Here is a 21,247-nt window from a genome sequence, read left to right on the forward strand (position 1 = left end):
TTCGAACTTAGGACCCGCAAGGCGGGATTGTGGATACGCACTGCTGAAGATTCCCACAATAGGACAAAACGGCCGTCCAGTACTTCTAGGTTTACCATGGTGATCCCAACCATTAAAATTAAATGTTTGTTTGACTATTTTAGACAGATATTATTGCATATTAAGCAATTTTGAATGGTAGTTTGAAGAAATTCAGTTAATTAACAAATGAAGAGATTAGAAACTAAAGATGTGAACATTAAAATTTGTAATCTAAATGAAACAAATAATTGATGTGTTGAGTTTTAAGAAATAATAAAGATTGTAAATATTAAACCAGAAATAACACCAGGTAGATTAATAAGAAAAGATTGAAATGAATACGTTATGTTTGGAACCATATATAAAACCACACGAAATTATAAAAAACGATATATGCGTATGTTATGTGAGAAGTTATTTTGTTTGGTTTATTTACTCATTCAGTTGTTTTGAAATCTTTGTTCACTTTATATTCTTAAAACTCTAGTACTCATTTTATTTCATAGAGAATACTAAGCCTAATAATATTCATTATTCACTGATCATTAGCTTTTGACAAGTAATTAGTTAAGTAATACTTTAACAAGCTTATAAGTCGGTATCTTCCTTTTATTTTCGGACAAACAAAAACAATCATCTGACTAAATTTTTCAGCATTTTCTAGATGAATAAAATTGTAGTTAATAACATTTCCTAATCAAGACTAGATACAAGATTGAAAAAAAGAAGAGAGTATTTCATCAAGAACACTTTATGTTTAATGGATTTAAAAATTGTTTTATAGTAAACATGAACAACAACTGTACTGAAACAAGGAAAGTAATACGGTAGAAAAAAAGTAGGCTAGAATCAATATAGTTTACAAGTTTTATCTCTCATTTCTATCCTGTGTTACATTAAGACCAGCATACAGACATGTGTTAAAGTTTACCAAAATCGACGTATGTATCAGGTAAAATTTGTTCTTTTTTTTGCACTAGACTTTTATTTTGTTTTGTATTTTAACATGAATGTAGAGTTCCAAATTTATTGTTTTGTATCTTGACTTCTGTTGTATGGTGATTATTATTTATTATATTCTCTATTGATTTAATATCAAGGTTATATCATAAAGACAGTAATTAAATGTATAAATAATTGATGTAAAACGTAAAGAGAACATTTTCCCTTCAAATGCAGAAACAGCAGAAACATCATATGACTTTACATATAACGATATATTTAATATATAGAAATTAATTGAGTATATACGAAGGATATGCTTTTCATAGTTTTAATTTCTTTATTGAATTATCGATAAAATATACGTTCACTGGTTTCCATTTGTTATTCATCCTTTCCATATCTGCTTTTATTTCCCGACGTGTTATGTTCTTTAGCCTTCCTCTTTTCCGCTTCCCTTTGGGATTACAAGTTAGGGCTTGTCTCGTTGTGCAGTTTGACGATTCGCGCAATGTATGTCCTATTGATTTCCATCGTCTTTTCCTAATTTCCTCTTCAGCTGGAAGTTGGTTTGTTCTCTCCCCCAGAGAAGGCTGTTGCTGATGGTATCCGGCCAATGGATGTTTAGTATTTGTCGTAGGCAATTTTTTATAAATACTTGTACCTTCTTGATGATGGTTGCAGTAGTTCTCCAAGTTTCAGCTCCGTACAGTAGAACTGCCTTGACGTTGGTATTGAAGGTTCTGACTTTGATATTAGTTGAAAGTTGTTTTGAGTTCCATATCTTCTTTAATTGTAGGAATGCGGCCATTGCTTTGCCAATTCTCGCCTTTACGTCTGCATCTGAACCTCCTTGTTTATCAACGTTGCTTCCCAGGTACGTGAGAGATTCTACACCTTCCAGAGTTTCTCCAAACATTGAGATAAGTTTGGTGTTCTCCTTGTTGTGTTTGGGGATCATGCTTTTTCCTATGTGTATGTTGAGGCCTACCAAGGCAGAGGCTGCTGCTACACTAGTTGTATTCTTCTGCATTTGTTCATGTGTATGCGATAGGAGGGCCAGGTCATTTGCGAAGTCCAAATCGTCTAATTGATTCTGAGCTGTCCATTGTATTCCGTGTTTTCCCTCAGATGTCGAGGTCTTCATAATCCAATCGACTACCAGAAGAAAGAGGAAAGGGAGAGTAGTCAGTCTTGTCTGGCCCCGATCCTTACTTGGAATGTATCTGTCAGCTGTCCGACCTTGCACTGTAGTCTGTTGTATGACTTCCAGATAATGTTGACAATCTTCTCAGGTACTCTATAGTACCGAAGAAGTTTCCATAATGTTCTCCTATCTACACTGTCAAACGCTTTTTCATAATCAATGAAGTTGATGTATAGTGTTGAGTTCCACTCAAGTGATTGTTCGACGATGATCCGTAGTGTCGCAATTTGGTCTGTGTACGACCGATCCTTACGGAATCTCAAACCTGGGCAACTACTCCGTCATTCATCCGGTTCAGCAACACTCTGTTGAAAACGTTTCCTGGTACTGTCAGTATTGTGATGCCTCTGTAGTTCGCACATTTGCTCAGATCTCCTTTCTTTGGTATCCTTCTTTCCAGTCCATCGAGACTTGTTTTTCCTCCCAAATCTTCCTGAATAGAACGTGGAGCATGTTCGCAGTTACGTCAGTGTCTGAATTCAGTGCTTCAGCTGGTATATTGTTAGGTCCTGCTGCTTTCCCACTCTTGTTTTGTCTGATGCCACGCTGATTTATTCGATCATTGGTGGAGTGTCATCTAGAGGAAGGTCTGTATGTGCTGCTTCAATGTCAGTTGGATCCACTGGAGCTAGTCTATTCAAGAGTTCCTCGAGTTATTCTACCCATCTGTTCCACTGCTCTTGAATCTCGGTGATTGTCTTTCTTTCTTTGTTCTCAACCGATCTCTCTGGTTTACTATATCTCCCTGGAGTTTCTTCGTTATGTCATATAGTTGTCTCACATTTCATTCTCTTGAAGCTTTGTCCACTGTCCTTGCTAGCTCTTCCACGTATTTCTTCCTGTCGGTTCTAATGCTCTTCTTCATTTGCTTGTTTGCTTCTATGTACTCAGCTTGTGCTTTGACTTTCTCTGCTCGTGTTCTTCAGTTGCTAATTGGTGTCTTCTTGTTCTTCTTTTCTAGAATCTTGTCCAGTGTTTCTATAGCGATCCATTCCATGCGATTATACTTCTTGCAGCTTAGAAACTCCTGACACGTTGAAGTTAACGCTTCTTTGATACCTTTCCAGTTGTCCTCCACCGTAGCTTCTTCTTCTTCTTCCAGCAGATCCTGTAAGGCTTGGGACCTGTTGTTGAGAGTTATCTTGAGTTCGTCGAGTTTGTTAGTATCTCGTAGTAGGGCTGTATTGAACCTTTGTAATGCTGTTTGTCCAGTTTTCCAGTGTTTATTTAGCTTCAGTTTCATCTTGGCAACAACCAGGTGGTGATCTGAAGCTATGTCAGCTCCTCTCCTGGTTCTCACATCTTCCATTGTCCTTCGGAATTTTTTATTAATACAAATATGACATATCTGGTTCTCCGCAGGATGATCCGGTGAGACCCATGTAACTTTGTGTATGCGCCTGTGCACACAGATCTGCAAATCTCTCACCATCCTCATTTCCTTCTCCCAGTCCATGTCGTCCCATGATATATTTATACTCTGTGTTGTTCATTCCGATCTTGGAGTTTAGGTTTCTCATCAGGATGGCCAGATTGTTTCCTAAACAATTCTCTTCGATCAACTGCGGCCTCTGATCTTTATCATCTGCAGTGTGATTATTTGTTAGAGCATAGCACTGGACAACATTCATTTTGCCCCACTCCTTCTTTGTTCTGAATGATGTTTTGATGATCCTAAATCCATGTGATTCCCATCTTATAAGAGCTTTTTTGCTTCTCTGGACAGCATCACTGCAAGTTCATGTGTGTGGTAGGCATTTTCTTCTTCATGACTAAAGTACTACAAAATTCAATGTGGATCGAATGTTTTTTTGTTTAACTTGGGTTTAATTGGTCTCACAAGTTGTTTCGTAGCTAAGTAAATGATTCTCCCGGTGTCCTGCATTGTGCGGACATTCCATGTACCTATATTAATTGCTGATCTGGTTGTTAGATGGGGCATCGATGTCATGAATTACGAAGAATATCGACCTTCATCATGAGGCGCCATAATTCTTCTGAATGAAGATTGTTCAACTCCCAGGGAAGAGTTTAAATGGTTGAAATGACTTTTCTGATTAGCATCTTTTTAGCAAGTTTGTTTTGCACAGTATGAGGTTGCTGACGCTATGTCCAACTCTCCTTTTTTATCGGAACATGGAAGCGATAATAATATAAGAAGGAATACGGGCGGAGTTATCACTCTCTCTACATATATTTTTTGAGATGGTGGATAAGATTTGTAGCTCAGGTGGGTGGTTTTAGTGGAGTTTCTTTCTCTGAGCTGGATGGTTTGGTCGTGGAGCTTCCATCTTTCTTCTGAACGACATCATCAGCCCAAACTTCAGGTAAAAGTGAAGTTTTTGAATTTCTCCACATGTGCTTCACACCTCGAGGTGTACAGGACAAGCTATGAACCACATGTGAAGAAATTCGAACACTTCACTTTTACCTGGAGTTTTTGCTGATGGTGTCGTTCAGAAGAAAGATGAAAGCTCCACGACCAAACGATCCAGCTCAGAGAAGAAAACTCCAACAATATATATATATATATATATATATATATATATATATATATATATATATATAATGATGGAAATATTACTTCTCAGTCGAGGACGTCATTTAGGAAAGTAATACAATGATAAGTCGTAGAAATCTAGTGTAATGTTGGTTGTTTGGTGTGGATTCGTATGACATACAATAATTGACATAAACAGTGTAGTTATTCTAGAAAACGCTTTTGCAAAAAGGATCAAAATAATGATAGACAGAAAAACCGAGAAAGGCAAAATTTTATTTTTAGCATTAATGTCTAAACAAATAGCTGAAAATCGACTTATAATTGTAAGGTTATTCACGATCAAAAAATTTCTGCTTGTTTAATAAATTGTGATTTTCATATATGTAGTACAAAATGTTTGTGAAAATATTCTTCATTAAAATGACACCAGTTTCAATATAGATATCATCAAGAATTGGTATCAGCTGAAATACCTGAAGATCCCCAAATCCATCATTATGCCTGAGGCTGTAGATATGTATTTCTAAACAATCCTTTACCAAAGTATAACAGCTATCCAGTTATTTCTATATTCTAGTGTTTATTGCGGGTGATTCTAGTGCGTGATGATAATATTCAGCTTTTACTAACCTTTAAAAAAATCGCCTTAGTAATTATGAGCTCTGATGAAGATTTCACGGTTCATATGGGATATTTACGTTAGTTTAGGTATTCAAATAAAAAACATTTTTTGCACATCAAAGCCATATCCCCGTAAATCTACTAGGATTTAAGCTAAATAATTACCAAAACTGCTCACCAAATCTTCGCAGTATTTTTGTTATATTCAACGTCTGCAACTCCGAAATATACAGTTATATTTCAGGTGGATCATATTTTACTAAGGAGACTGTACAAGTAATGTTATATTCACCCTGTTGATTATTTTTTGATTTTTAAGTTGGACGATTCACTCATTGTCAAATTTACCCTAAATACGGTGAAAAATTATTTATTCCAATCATATTAAATAGACGATTATCGTTATAATAGCTTTTTGTAACCATGATTTGTATTTCTGATACTCTTAATGTTGAAATACAGTATTACTTAACTTATACTATAACTAGTGAAAGAGATTTTTAAAAAAGTATTGCTGTATAAGACTAGAATAAATTGTCTATCCTCCTAAAGTCATGTTGAGGATAATGGTTATCGATGGAACTGAATATATGCGTTCTTTCCTTTTTGGGACTTGTAATGTAACAAATGTTTTGCGTATAATCAACCTTAAAGACAATCACTGTCAATATATTTGTGAAAGGAAGTAACATTCCTACAAGATCTGATTAATCAATTCAGTTGTGAAAATCAATGGAGGTAGAATATAAAGATTTATCAGTATTGATTTCAGTTATGTCGTGCAACTGACGTAGTTCGGCAAAATCCATATTATGAGCAATTAATATGGTTGAAACAACATCCAAGCAATCAAAATCAAATGTTCACTTCTCTTGTGTAATTGGCTATTATGAATTCTGAGTGTTCTCGATTTTTTGTATCTATTTTTCTATGACCTTTCGATCAAATAATTATAGTCAAACAACAAATTGTATTACTGTCTATCACAACCTGTTATCTGCTTGTGTTCATGAATTTTTTTATAATATAATAATTTATATTCTGAAAATAATAATTACAGAATTCACGCCAGTTTACAGGCATGATCAGTTTGATATAAATACTAACATTAGATGTACAGAACAAACATGTGATATAAAAAAGTTTTAAGTATACTAGTTCAGTAATTGTTTAGGTGGTACATGTATTACAGCGATTCAATGTATCAGCCGGGAATTTTTAACATTTCTTAAATGGACAGCCCGTTGATTTATTAACGGAGTAATTAAGGTCATTTCGTGTGCCGGATCGAATTAATGATAATTATCTACAAGTTTATTACATCTAGAATTATAAGTTAACGTACAGTCAGCTCCAAGAAGACGAAGTGTAAATCGTCTCTGTACTGATTTCGGCCTTAATTTATCCTTTATGCGCGCACTGCTAAGAATAAACGTGCAATATTCTAGAAGAGGTCTAGCACAAACCTTGTACATTAGAATACGTGACTCATTGTTGTAAAGGTTTCGAGTTATGTAACCTATTAGACGTTGAGACTTAGAGGTCTATTTTAATATCTGTTCTGTAAATGACAAGTCTTGGGAGTATCTAAGTCCCAAGTCTACTACTGTATGTAACCTAGATAGCACTTCTCCATTTATGGTAATATCTAGGTTGAGTGATGTATCGCCGAAGCATATCCATGAATTTTGTAAATAAAGGGTTCATTTATTAATAAAAACAGATTACATACACCAAAAATGTTTACATTTAACAAGATTAACGTGTATTATTTTTAAAATATTTATCATTTATAAATATCATATGTCATATTTAGAAATTTATTTAGTTTATTGAAACCTGATTCGTAAATAAAAAACAAAACAAAAAATATCATATGTAATATCTCAATGCGTAGAAAAATGAGATTTTCTGACGTTTCATGACTTAGTGTAAGTCACTTCCTCTCTGAAGATATTACAAATCTATTATTTTTATTTATAACAATCTACTCGATGCTCAACTTATTCGAAATTATCAAATCAAACCTTGGTAATGATACCTAAAAAAAATATACCATCATTTTAGATTTTTTCTTAAAGAAGATTAACTTTTAACTTTGAACATTTCCAATTTCATGAAAAGAGTTTTATGCTGTACAACATATTAAGAATAATCTACAGTTTATAGTCTTTCTTATAACTATAGTTAAGTAATAAGAGATGTTTTCCAAGATTTTAACGTATGGTTACAACATGTTTACTTCTCATGATATAGTTTTAAAAATGGCTTGATAATTTAAACAGTAAAATAATTTACCTCTTATCAATAACACATTTGATACGACTATTAAGATCTGTTTAGATTATACATATAAAAAGTAGGATTGCCATTATTATTATTATTATTATTATTATTAATACAAAAAGATACATATTTTAAACGTAACAACTTCACTTGACCTAGTTATTATTTGTATTAACAATACATAGTGGATGACGATAGTTTTCGTTTTTTTGTTTCTAAGTTTATTCAATGGTAACATTAAATAAAAAGTGAAAAAAAATTAAATTTAATTTTTGTGATATAAACTTTTTTTTAAAAAAACAAAATTAAATCAAAACTTTTGGTTTTATCAACTTATTTGTGATTTGGGCTATCTATCTATGTATACAAGACCTGGTTGAATAATAATACAATATATAATGAAATATATGTGAATCATATTATCAATTATGATTCCAATATAATAGAATGCTGAATTCATTCTAAGTTTATTATTAGTAGTAACACTTTATAGTATTTACTTATTGAAGAATTTACTAGTGCTTACTTTCATTTGATATAGAATTTTTTTAGAATACAAATTCCAATAATCTTAAAAATCAACAAAAGAAAAACAATGTCTAACATGTTTCTTTAAATAGTTGGTTCTGGTTGATAAAACTTATAAAACTGATTTTATTAACTATATTTCTAGTGGCTATCAGGGCTCAGTAGCTAAGTGGATAACGCGATGGTGTTTGAAGCGAATGGTACTAGGTTCGAGTCCCAGAGTGAACATCAACTCTGAGATGCAGGTACATCCAGCTGACGAGTCCCAAATAGGAGGAAACGCGGGTCCTGGATTCGATTGTTAGCCACTATCCATCATTGCTTACAAAAGGCTTGTGAATTAACGCAATATCGAGGCATACGCACAGTATGCACATATGCCGATAACAGACTGATCAATTGTAGTCTTAAACCTCAATGGGAAGATACAAGCCAAATACTACCAAGTGCATATTTCTGGTCTTTGATATAGTGGCATTTTTGTATTATATTGAATTGTGAATTTAAAATGTTGCAAATCATGTTTTAATTCATTTAAAACTATTTACTTATCTGTATGATATAGAAAATAGCTTGCTGAATGCTTTTTAAATGTCTTTTTCACTGGTTTAAAATGAATTACTTTTACCTAATTGTAATACTCATCAGTATTCAAAGTCAGACCAGCTAAGGAAGAGTTTCCATTCTCAGTGGCAAAAATGTTTAGCTAGTAGTGAAAATGTCTTGGAAATATAAAATCTATAGGACTTTCTGCCTTAATATATATAAGATATTTTAGTAATCAGGCATTTATTATTAAGAAACATGATGGGAATAAATTCTGCACTGTACAAAATTCTATTGTCAATCATTTATTCAGTAGTTTACATGTAATTTTGTAAATAACATGTTGAATATTATTCGCATAACTGTCATTTGTAACTCACTGAATTTCATTTCGTTAATTCTATTTCTTTTTCAAATTCACGTCAATTAAAATGAATAAATAAAATAAATCTTCAAATAACTCTACGATATAATATTCCATTCCCTGCATATTTCACCACTATTAACGTTCATACCATAATACTAATAAATGTCTACAAACGAAAGAAATTATTTGGTAATGATAGAAATAGAAAAACGTAGTAAAGAACAACCTTATAATGCATATATATATATATATATATATATATATATATATATATATATATATCACAACTAGAGCTGTAGTTTTTATTGGAAATGTCTTCAACATTTAATGTTTTTAGTCTAATCATCGTACATATTATATTCTCCTACCTCAATACTAAAACTTGTTGTTTGGTACAAAATAATACATGCGAATTCTTACCCGTCATGGAAGAAAGCTGCCTACTTTATGCATTAGGTAAAAAGGAATGTGGTAAGTCACAGTTCAGTTTTCTACATACATTTTATAAATGATAATAAAAAATCTAATGAATACTTATTCATACAATCAGTGATTGTCAACTAATGATAAGTTTATTTATAAGAAAATGCAAATCTAGTGTATAATGCCTTTAAAGAAATAAAAAAATTTTTTAAAATTTGATATTACTCCAGTAGTAAACATCTCAGATACAAATATTATGTATAAAGAATTAAATGAAATTTAAAAATAGTGTCCTTCCAAAAAAGGTGAATACTGATTCTACAATTCAATAACACTATAGACGTTCTTAATTGTATGCACCTCTATAATTTTTAAAAATTAATTCTAACAAGTTGGGACTTCATAACTTTCGTCTTTGTCACTTAAAATTAATTAATTAATTAACATCTTCGGACATTAATGAACCTAGTATCGACAAATTACATCAGTTGTCTAGTCATATTTCTTTAGATTACTTTATTGTCAATAATCATTATAGTTGCATCGAGAAAGCAGATAACAGGTGAGCTGTTTGATTCACAAACTTAGTCCTTTATTATCATAATATAATTTCCCATCATATAAGTAAAATTTGTTTGATTTTTCACTTCCCATCAAGTTGGTATCTACCACTGTGAATATGAATTCGCTGGACGAAGTGAGTAGCTACCAATTCAAAATGTTTACTATAAATGAACGAAGAATATTTTTCTAATAAATTCTCATCAAATTAATAGTTAATAATCTTAATTAATGAACAAAAAGAATTGGAAAGTTTAGAGCAAACAAGTTTCCTAACATTTCAAGATTATTAGTAAAACTAGTTTGTGTTTATAAATATAGAGTGTAGTTTGAACTTAATTACGGGTCAAATGAACCTCTGACTTACACACTTACTTATGCAAGTACTGCCAATTTGTATCTCCTCATTTCCGTTGCCATTTGATTGGTCTTCCCGGTCTCCCACATTGTCCAGACGTTCCATGTATCTATAAAAATTGCTGCTTTGGTTGTTAGAAGGGGCATCGGCCTCGTGGCTTCCGAAGGAACTCGGCTTTCACCATGAGGTGTCATAGTTCTTTTAAATGAAGACCTTCTAACTCCCAGGTCAGAGTTTGAATTATTTTTTCTGGTCAATGTTTTTTAGTGAGTTAGTTTTCTACGGGATGGGGTCGCTAAATAATGCCCAACCCTCCTCCTTTACCCGGGCTTGGAACCATCAGTAACTCTAGAAGAGCTACAGGCGGAGTTGAACCTCTGACAGTAATTATAAAAATTAATATAAATAATGAACTGGAAGAGAATTAATAGGATTCTTAAAAAAAGCCAACTGTTTGGTCAGAAATTATGTAATGTGCAAAAATCCTGTGCATTAAGTGAGAAATAATAAGAGTAGGATAAATGGTGTAAACCCCACGGAGGAAGAAATCAGGAAGAAGCGCTGGAAGTGGATAGGACACATATTGAGGAAAGCACCCAACTGCGTCACAAGACAAGCTCTCACATGGAATCCTCAAGGCCAAAGGAAAAGAGGAAGACCGAAGAACACATTACGCCGAGAAACGGAGACAGACATGGGAAAACTGAACTAGAAAAGAAGGCCCAGGACAGAGTGGGTTGGAGAATGCTGGTCGGCGGCCTATGCTCCATTAGAAGTAACAGGCGTAAATAATTAAGCAAATGGTGTAAAATTAATCAGATACCATCATTTAGGATGAGAAAAGAATAGCAAAAATAACTGTAATGACAATATTTTTGAAAAGCCAGTTGGCAAGCGGATGGTACAGCGGGTTATTTACATTTATGATAAGTCGAAGAAGAATTTGTTTTCTTATGATTAAGTGCTTATCTATAAAATCTTAGCATGTTAAACCAATAGAAAAATCAGAATATTTTAAATTTTATTGATCAAACGATAATAATCTTCATTATTTCACTTCAAAATAATGTAAACAAATATTAATTAAATTGTATTTTTTTTGTTAAGTTTCGAAGAATGACATACAAAAACTCGGATCATCCACAGTCAACTCAGACACAGTCAATGAAATGAGAAATTTATGTAAACAAACTAGAAGTTGTACTTTACGTTTGAGTCAATGCATTTCACCAGCCTTCGAGGACCTAAAATGTGAAATTGACCCAGTACTTATTCAAATGTGTCGAGATTTTAATATTCAAGTTAAAGATAATGGAGATTCAGGAAAAGCAGTCTGTGTTTAACATATTTTGTTCACTTTAACAAAAATATGATGTAAGGTTAAATGTTTTGTTAAATATTTATAAAGGTGTTCAGATTGAATCACTTATAAATGGAGAAATATAATGTGTATTTTTACCACAAGCATTAGTTTTGATAAATTTACTGCTTAACTTTAATTTCAAGTATTGAAATATAAAACAATTATGTTAGCACTTTTGTTTAAAATGTCTCTTATAGCTTTTATGGCCCAGTGATCTGACATTGGCTTGATCGAACGATGATGTTAACGAAACATACATCCCGGTTGCCCTCAGAAGGATGAGTCAACTGTTCGACATTCATTGACCTGAAAGCCGGATGATTCGGCTAGAGCTCAGTGATATTCCTTTGGCCCTATTAGGGTTAAAGGATGTTATCCTCTAGGGATCTTAGTGAGAGTTCAGCTTTTCATGAGTAACTTTCTAATGAGTGTCACAAGAAGAAAACCCAAGTTCAAGATTTTACATGGTTGTTTTAAGATCCTACTACTTTATATTGTATGCACTATGTACTAAGTTTATTCACCTCCATCGAAATGGTTTAATCAATATTCAAAATTACTGAATCCCTCTGACTATCATTCAGTGGATTATTTCCTTAAAAATCTACTGTTTTTCGACAAAAACACAACTCGTTTACTAGTTGATCAGAAAATTATAATGATAGCAAGATAAAATTGTCATTATAAAATCCTCTGTACTTTCTTAATCTGAGATGATCAGAAGAGTAGTTACATATTTGAGTACGACAGTTACTTATGACCACGGAAAATTAGCTAAAATTTTTAACAGCTTAGAATTTCTTGAAATGACAATCATATCAATTCAATTATTCCCTTGATTTAGTTAGAAGTGAAACTATATTAATTTTTTCCTTGAGAGGTCAATAACAATTAGAGTCATCGCTCTACTTTTACTTATGATTGTTATTATTATAAATATTTACCTTTATTTCTTGTTTAAAAGATAATACTTTCAAAAACATTGAACTTCAGTAAACAAAAACTAGAATCTTAGATTAGGATTATCTTTCAAAATCACTTGAAAAGTATCTACAGATTACACCCAACCTTAGTAAAAAAAACTGTATAAATCAATAGTTATTGTGTACTCATAACCCGCTAGCTTCCGGTTAGGTTTTGTTTAAGTTCTTCTAGGAAACAGTAGCCAGTAATGTTTATTTAATCAGAATATAAGCAGTATCTCACCGATGATGTTGGATGTGGACCATGTTATCCCACGAGTCAACTAAAGTTTTTTTGTGAGTCATGGTATGCGGAATCAGAAACTTACAATTTTAATACCAGTGCTAAACGTGAGGGTCCTGATACCGAAACCGTGTCAAGTCGTGTGCGGCTACTGATAAGATGTTATGAGTCAGTGTATCTTGGCACCATTGTAACATAAAAGTGCATAAGGTAATCAAGAAGGAAACATCTTAATCTTTTAAACCTATCTTTTTCTAGAGAGTTTTCATCATAAACTAACATCATTTGAGAGATTAGTAGACAATTTTTCATTAAATATGAGAAGAGTATATTAGTATTGTTGGGGTTATTTTGTATAATTATAACATTTAGTAGTTAGACGATATTTCTGTAGACCAAAGGGATAATAATGTCGGGAGAGAATGTGAACAAAGCATGGACACAATGATTTTTGAAAGAGAAGAGCAAGAGAAGACTGCGAGCCTATAATAGTAATTTCGAGTAAATCTTGACATAGGAGGCTTGCTTAGACTATCATCTAAATAAGGTACTCTGACGTACATTGCATCACCTGGAAAGTCTAATCCTTCCGATGGATGTTTATTGAATGTTGACTTAATGTCATCAAACTTTTCACCACCAAAAACCTTGACGTTTATTCTGACTATCATCAGCGATTTCCTGTCCTGTATCCACGACTTTTATTCCTTATTGGATCTCAAATTCCTGCCCTCTTCTCATTGCTAATTCAAAAGGTGATTCACTATCTCAATCAAAAATATTTCAAGGGTTTACTCTCCTTAGTCTTCAGAGCATTTAAACATCTGACTTCACACTGGCAGAGAATAATCTGGTGGAAGGGGCTCACTGTCCATTGAAGAGCTTGCGTAATTTACAGACATGATCGTGAAATAAAGTAATTACTTACAACTTATAGCTCCTTATACCTGTTTAGTCTCCAAGAAGACCTTTCATATAAATCATCCTAGGTACTGTAAAGTAGAACTATTACTTTCTAGGAAGGCTGGTTAGCAGCTGTCACGATGTTCTTATAACGATCGAAATACAATCGTTTCTCTGAGGGCAGTAAATGGTAGAACGAAGTCATGATTTATTCGAATAAGCCAAACTACTGCTGCAGTACGTATTTTCAGCGGTTAGTTGCAGGTAGGAGAGAATTTTAACAACAGCACCCAAGTCAGGATCAGTGAATGTCTCGGGAGGAAGAACTCGACGTACTAGTACAACATATATATTTCCAAAATTGGATGTCTCATTTCGGGTACGAAGGGAAATAACCTATTACAAAATAGTCTCATCCATCATTCTACAAGTTCAGTTCACGCTACTCTTCTTTTATTACGTTTACCCTTTACTGCCTGTTCCACAGAATTTTTTGTATTGTGTACGAAGTTTACTCGAGTCGTTCAAAATCAGTGTTACTTCAGATATACAACACATTTCTGGGGCAAACAATGTAGTTGCAGATGCCTTGACTCATACCAGTCCCCTGAACTGTTTCCAAGGTATGAACTGTCTTAAACTCGCCCATCTTCGAAAAGAAAGAACGAATTATCTTAAACAGCCCTGGAAATACGAATCAAGTAGATGAAAACAGATAGGGAAACTTTACTATATGACACATCTATACTAGTGATCGCACAATCACCCCAAAAGTTTATCCACGCATCGTCTTCGATACGTTGCATCGACCTACGCACTCAGGTATTCAAGCAATGATCCAGCTCATAGCAGGTCGAATTTGCTGGCCTGGTATGAGTAAAGACGTAGAGGAGTGAGTACACTCTCGTGTATGCTGCAAGACATCTAATGTGATTGAACACATCAAATGTCCCTTAAACTCCGTCACAACTCCCCACGCTACCTTTTTATATGTTTGTTTTAGTTTGCCGGAACTCTTACCAGATTCAGGTGGATACTCCTCTCTTCCGGTGTGTATACGGTTTCACACGATGACCAGAAGCAACGCATACCTAAGACTTTACTACTGAATCAATTTCACACGCATTCGTCAAACGATGAGTAGCAAACTTCAGCTGCCCTTCAACGAACACTACGGACCGTGAACGCCAATTAAAATCCGGACACTCCCACTAAGAACAACGCGATTCTGCACAATCATCTACTTTTAAGAGCTAATGGGTTAGTAGAACGATTTCACCAACAGTGGAAGGCTTCACTCTCACGTGCCAACTTAGCTCAATGGACTGACACTCTTCCACTCGTGTTACTTGGCATTCGAAATTCAGTAAAAGCTGACGTCGAACACTGAGGCACAACTCCTTTCAGGAACAAGACTTGAACTTTCAGGAGAATTCGTGTCCTTCATCTATATCAACGAATGTGGATCTGAACTCCTACATCAGCAGGCTCGTAAGCACTATGCGTTCTGTTAAATCTGTTCACATTAGGTCGCAGTCCAATGATGTTCTCGCTCTAGCTGTCTTACAACTTAGTACACGAAATTTTTACGACGCGATATATTACAATGACTCCTCGAAACTGTATATTAATGACCCTTCTAAGTTCTTCATTGCAAACCTAATTACTATACCATTCATAGGTACGGAACAAAAGATAACATCAACGTTCACCGTCCTAAACTCGGTTCGCTTGGAAGGAAACCGTGACTTTGTCGATATTTTTCGCGATCAGTTTAACGATACAGGTCTTACGACCATAATGTCATTGCTGATAAATAATGACGATAAAACGCCGCTGGTATCCGATTGCTTGCTCAAGCAATGCGCTCAGCAAGAACGGCAAGATTGCGGAGCACTTTATCAACTAGTGTACATAGGACATTGTATAAGTTTGTTGTTTTGTCTCTCCTTCACGTTCACAATCATTTGGCTGGATATCAAGTTAATTAATTTAAGCGCGTCAAAAGATATTGTAGCGGGAAATAAATCCCCAAAATAAATAGCTCTGTAAGTTTTCGACATTGGATGCTGACCAGATTAGTTTTAGTGGACTCACCTTGCTGAAGACGCTCGGTCATGCATCCGCACCAGATCACGTGTGGTAACGCTGTGCTCAACATCTACCGCAATCGCTAGCCAGATTAGATCAGAGAATTCCGATATATTTGTAATCACCAAATACACTCTTCCGATCTCTTCGACTCTGTCTTTTGATTTCTCTTGGTGGGTACGAATTATATTAGAAGGTGTTGCTGGTAAAAGCGTTGTCAAACACTGAATACCTGTGCCATCATCATTGGTGAGACCGACGCGATCTGGTACACCCAATTGCAACTGTGAGTGTGTTCCTTTTTGGGATTTTTATATATTATTGCCTTATTTTTTAATTTCTATACATTGTGATATTCTTTTCCTCGTGTCTCAGTATATCTATATATTTTTTCCTCGTATTCTCGTACTTAATATTACCCTATGATCGAACAGACTCCTAAGGTATTTAAGATTAAGACCATGTCCCCACCCTCGTTCCAAATCATACCCTTCTGACCCGACAATATCGAAGCCTGGTTCTGCTACACAAAAGCCGACTTCCGCGAGCACGGCGTGATCGACACACGTGCACAATTCCTCGCAGTAGTCAAGGCACTACCGTGGGAATCCAACAGGTACGTAACACCTAGTATGTTTACTAGTGATGTTTCTGACCCGTACTAAACCTAAAAGCGTTCCATTCTTAAACGAGGAGACCTAACCGATCGACAAAGGTTAGATCAACTCTTTAATAACGTAGACCTGCAGCACGGTTCTGCGACGGACATGTTGCAAAGGATGAGAGAGGTTATTGGCCTAAGAACTTTCGACGAAGGCCTATTCAAACAACTTTCCTTGTCTAAACTTCCCCAACAGGTGCAAGCGGTCCTGGTCTCGTTTCAGAACAACGCCTTGGACGAGCTGGGTACATCTGCCAATCGTATCTTAGAAATTACGAAATCTTCTACTACCGAGGTTTTTTCAGTCAAAGAACTCAGAATGACATAACCGAGTTATGTCATACACTTACGCGTTATCTTAATTTTCGTACCGACCGTAAGCGATCACACACCCCACGTAGAAGCACTTCACGTAAGCGATCTGTCTCTAGACCACGAGAGACGGATAACCCCGACTGGTGCTGATATCATAACCAGTATGAAAAGTCTTCCGGAAATTGCAGAAAACCCTGCAATTTTCCCAACTCAAAACCGATCGACTCGAAAAACAACTCGGGAAACTTCCAAGCCGGCACGCGTTAACGGCAACCGTAGCCGGCGAACATAGCCGTCTGTTGTACGTCACAGATGTGACAACGAGTGTTCGCTACCTCGTCGACACTGGCGCAGAAGTTAGCGTTCTCTCAGCGAATCCCAACGACCGGCTTCACGAATCGGCTTTAAATTTACAGGCGGCAAACGGAAAACCGATCGCTACGTATGGCAAAATGTACGTTTACCTTAACGTGAGTTTACGCAAACCCATTCACTGGATCTTCGTTGTTGCAGATGTTTCTATACCAATCATTGGAATGGACCTTCTACAACACCATAATCTAATCATTGATACGCGCAAACGGAGGCTAGTAGACGGAAACACCAAATTATCCGTTTGCGTAACTTCTTTTTCTAAGTGCAGATTATTCCCAGTCATAATTAAGCATACGAAAGACCCACCTTATAAACCGCTACTCGATAAGTACCCTGGGATTCATTAAACGCAACCGAAACTGCCGTGTGTAACCAGCAACGTTACACATCACATCACAACTACAGGACCACCTGTTTTCTCTAAAGCACGACGACTAGCCCCTGGGAAGCTAAGGTAGGCGAAAAACGAGTTCGATCACATGATGGACTTAGGAATCATACGACCGTCAAATAGCCCACATGCATCTCCGTTGCACATGGTCCCTAAAAAGGACAGCAACGATTGATGTCCAACTGGTGACTATCGGCGATTGAATGCGAAAACCATTCCCGATCGTTACCCGTTGCCTTACATTCACGATTTGACAGCTACCTTGAAAGGTACAACTGCCTTTTCGAGAATCGCTTTGGTCAAAGCGTATAACCGAATTCCCATGGTCACAGACGACATACTGAAAACCGCCATCATTACTACCTTCGGACTCCATGAATTTTCGCGAATGCCTTTCGGTCTAAGAAACGCTGCTCAAACATTCCAACGATTCATAGACGACGTTTTTCGAGGTCTGAACTTCGTACATGCGTATGTTGACGACTGCCCAATCGCAAGTCCGGACAGAGAATCACATCTCAAGCATCTGGATCTTGTTTTCGAACGACTTCAAAAACATGGCATTACTGTAAACGTTCAGAAATGCCAATTCGGAACCGACTCGTTAGACTTTCTGGGACACACTATAGATGCTCAAGGCATTCGACCTCTTAGGACCAAAGTGGCGGCCATTCTGGATTACCCAGAACCGACCACGATCGAGCAACTATGAATGGTTAACGGCCTTGTAAGTTTCTGTAGACGATTCATACCGAAATGCGCGTTACTCATGAAACCTCTTACCGACCAACTTCGTGAAAATGCGAAATTCATTAATTTGGACGACACCACACGAAAAGCATTCTCCACAATTAAGGAACTCATCTCTAAAGCAACAATGCTCGCACATCAGGACACCCGCGCACCCATTAGTATCGCAGTAGACGCATCCGACTCAGCAATCGGAGGAGTCTTACAACAATGGGTTAACAACTCCTGGCAACTATTGGCATTTTTCTCTAGAAGGTTGCTAGACACTGAATCGAGGTACAGCACATTCGGTAGGGAACTCCTAGCTATGTATTGTGCTGTATGGCATTTCCAACACTACATCGAAGGTCGTGAATTCACTCTTTTCACTGACCATAAACCACTCACCTTCTCTCTAAGCTCTCCTTCAGACAAGTACTCTCCCCGTGAGTCTCGACAACTGGACTACATTTCGCAGTTTACTTCAGATATTCAACACATCTCTGGAGCAAACAATGTAGTTGCAGACGCCTTATCTCGCATAACTTCCTTGAACAGTTTCCAAGGAATCGACCTTCTTAAACTCGCAGAGCTTCAAAAAGAAGACAGTGATCTTCAGCACGAGTTATCGTCCACAACCCTTAAACTACGCATCAAACAGATGGGAAAAGGTAAGGAAACCTTACTTTGTGACACATCTACAGGTAGGGATCTCCCGATCGTGCCGAAACATTATCGACGCAATGTCTTCAATACATTGTACAAACTTTCTCATCCAGGTGTTCGTGCAACCATCAAGCTTATAGCAGAACGGTTTTGCTGGCCTGGCATGAATAAAGACGTGAGGAAGTGGGCACGCTCCTGTGTAAGCTGCCAAAAATCTAAGGTTATCAGACACAATAAATCTCCCTTAGGCTCGTTTAAAACTCCCGATGCTCGTTTCGACCATGTTCATCTGGATTTGGTAGGACCGTTACCAGATTCAAATGGATACGCTTACCTCTTAACCTGCGTGGACCGTTTCACTCGATGGCCAGAAGCAGTACCTATCAGGGACATCACTGCTGAAACAGTGGCCCGCACCTTCGTCGAACGATGGGTAGCAAACTTCGGCTGCCCTTCAACCATCACTACAGACCGCGGACGTCAGTTCGAATCTGAAATTTTCCGTTGTCTGACCACACTTTTAGGAATCACTCGCTTCCGAACGACCGCCCACCATCCACAAGCAAACGGGTCGGTAGAACGTTTTCATCGACAACTAAAAGCTTCACTATCAGCTGCAAACATTTCTCAGTGGACCGACGCTCTTCCACTCGTCTTACTAGGTATCCGCAATGCAGTGAAAGCTGACATTGGATACACTGCGGCTCAACTCGTCTATGGAGCGACACTTCGACTTCTAGGAGAATTCGTGGATCCTTCATCCTCTTCAATGAACATGTATCTAACCTCCTACACGAACAGGCTTACAAACGCGATGCGTTCAGTTAAACCTGCTTCCACTCGACCGCAATCCACCGATGTTTTCATTCAACCTGACTTACGATATAGTACACACGTTTTCGTTCGTCGAGACTCGCATCGACGACCATTCGAATCAGCGTACGAAGGACCTTTCAAAGTTCTTCAACGTGAATCTAAGTACTATATAGTCGATAAGAACGGAACAAACAATAGCATCAGCATCGATCGCTTAAAAGCAGCGTATTTAGAAGGAAATCCTATTCACGTCGACTTTCCTTCGGTACAATCGCAAAACACGACTCCTACACTCATAATTCCTCAACCGACAACCAACACTGGCGATGATACTCAGAATGTGTCTGAAAACAAACTTAAAACGACGCGTTCTGGAAGATGAGTAAGATTTCCAGAACATTTAAACGACTACTGCACGTAAGAAACTACTCGACACTTTACATTATCTCGATCTTTCTTTTTACGATATATAATATTTAAAAAAAACAATTTTAATATGCCTATATATTTATTTTTTTGTTTCAAAAAAACAAACAAAAAAACAAAATTTTTTAACGCTATTACGTGTGCTTGAGTTTATTTTCCTTTTTTTTCGTCGACATTGTGTTTTTACGCACATACGATTGTATTTCGACATGCACTTACATTTTCTTTTTTCTTTTCCAGGACGGCTGGAAAAGAACGATGCAGTTTACGAGGAGCCGGGATTTTCATCGTACTTTTTCTGTTTTTACTATGTTGTACCTCGGTCCCATATAGTAAGGAAAGACGACCAGACGCTGCTAAACCTAGCAAGCCATCAGAAGAGTGTGTGCCAGCGACAAAACTCGTTGGGTTTAAACTTCTGGCTGGCCACGTCCTAGGGTCATCACTACCCTACTAGGGGGAGGGGAGTGATCTGCAGCGGTAAATAAATCCCCAAAATAAATAGCTCTGTAAGTTTTCGACATTGGATGCTGACCAGATTAGTTTTAGTGGACTCACCTTGCTGAAGACGCTCGGTCATGCATCCGCACCAGATCACGTGTGGTAACGCTGTGCTCAACATCTACCGCAATCGCTAGCCAGATTAGATCAGAGAATTCCGATATATTTGTAATCACCAAATACACTCTTCCGATCTCTTCGACTCTGTCTTTTGATTTCTCTTGGTGGGTACGAATTATATTAGAAGGTGTTGCTGGTAAAAGCGTTGTCAAACACTGAATACTTGTGCCATCATCAATATCATCTTCCTCTAATATGCTTATACATGTGTTCATTATTTTTCCTATGGGGAAAAAACCAAAAGCAACCTTTTTGTCTTAATATTGTTCATGCTGTCGCTTGGTATGCATACTCTCATATACTGAATTGGTTTCTCACGTT

General features: G+C 36.4%; 1 protein-coding gene across 1 annotated transcript; it reads left to right on the forward strand.

The window, feature by feature from the left end:
* Positions 1-9,313: 9,313 nt before the first annotated feature.
* Positions 9,314-11,924, forward strand: MS3_00000869 (uncharacterized protein). The gene is made up of 2 exons (XM_051208465.1): positions 9,314-9,492; positions 11,471-11,924. Exons 1-2 carry the CDS (start codon positions 9,333-9,335, stop codon positions 11,704-11,706), a joined length of 396 nt encoding a protein of 131 aa, XP_051074678.1. The 5' UTR covers positions 9,314-9,332; the 3' UTR covers positions 11,707-11,924.
* The last annotated feature ends 9,323 nt before the right edge of the window (positions 11,925-21,247 follow it).

The sequence above is a fragment of the Schistosoma haematobium genome, chromosome 1 (genome assembly GCF_000699445.3).
Source record: "Schistosoma haematobium chromosome 1, whole genome shotgun sequence".
NCBI lineage: Eukaryota > Metazoa > Platyhelminthes > Trematoda > Strigeidida > Schistosomatidae > Schistosoma > Schistosoma haematobium.

Excerpts from the sequence above, each read along its gene's own strand:
- MS3_00000869 (XM_051208465.1), top strand. The coding sequence starts at position 9,333 with ATGTCTTCAACATTTAATGTTTTTAGTCTAATCATCGTACATATTATA. Across the intron at positions 9,493-11,470 it reads ATTAGGTAAAAAGGAATGTG|TTTCGAAGAATGACATACAA; the intron begins GTAAGTCACAGT and ends TTTTTTGTTAAG.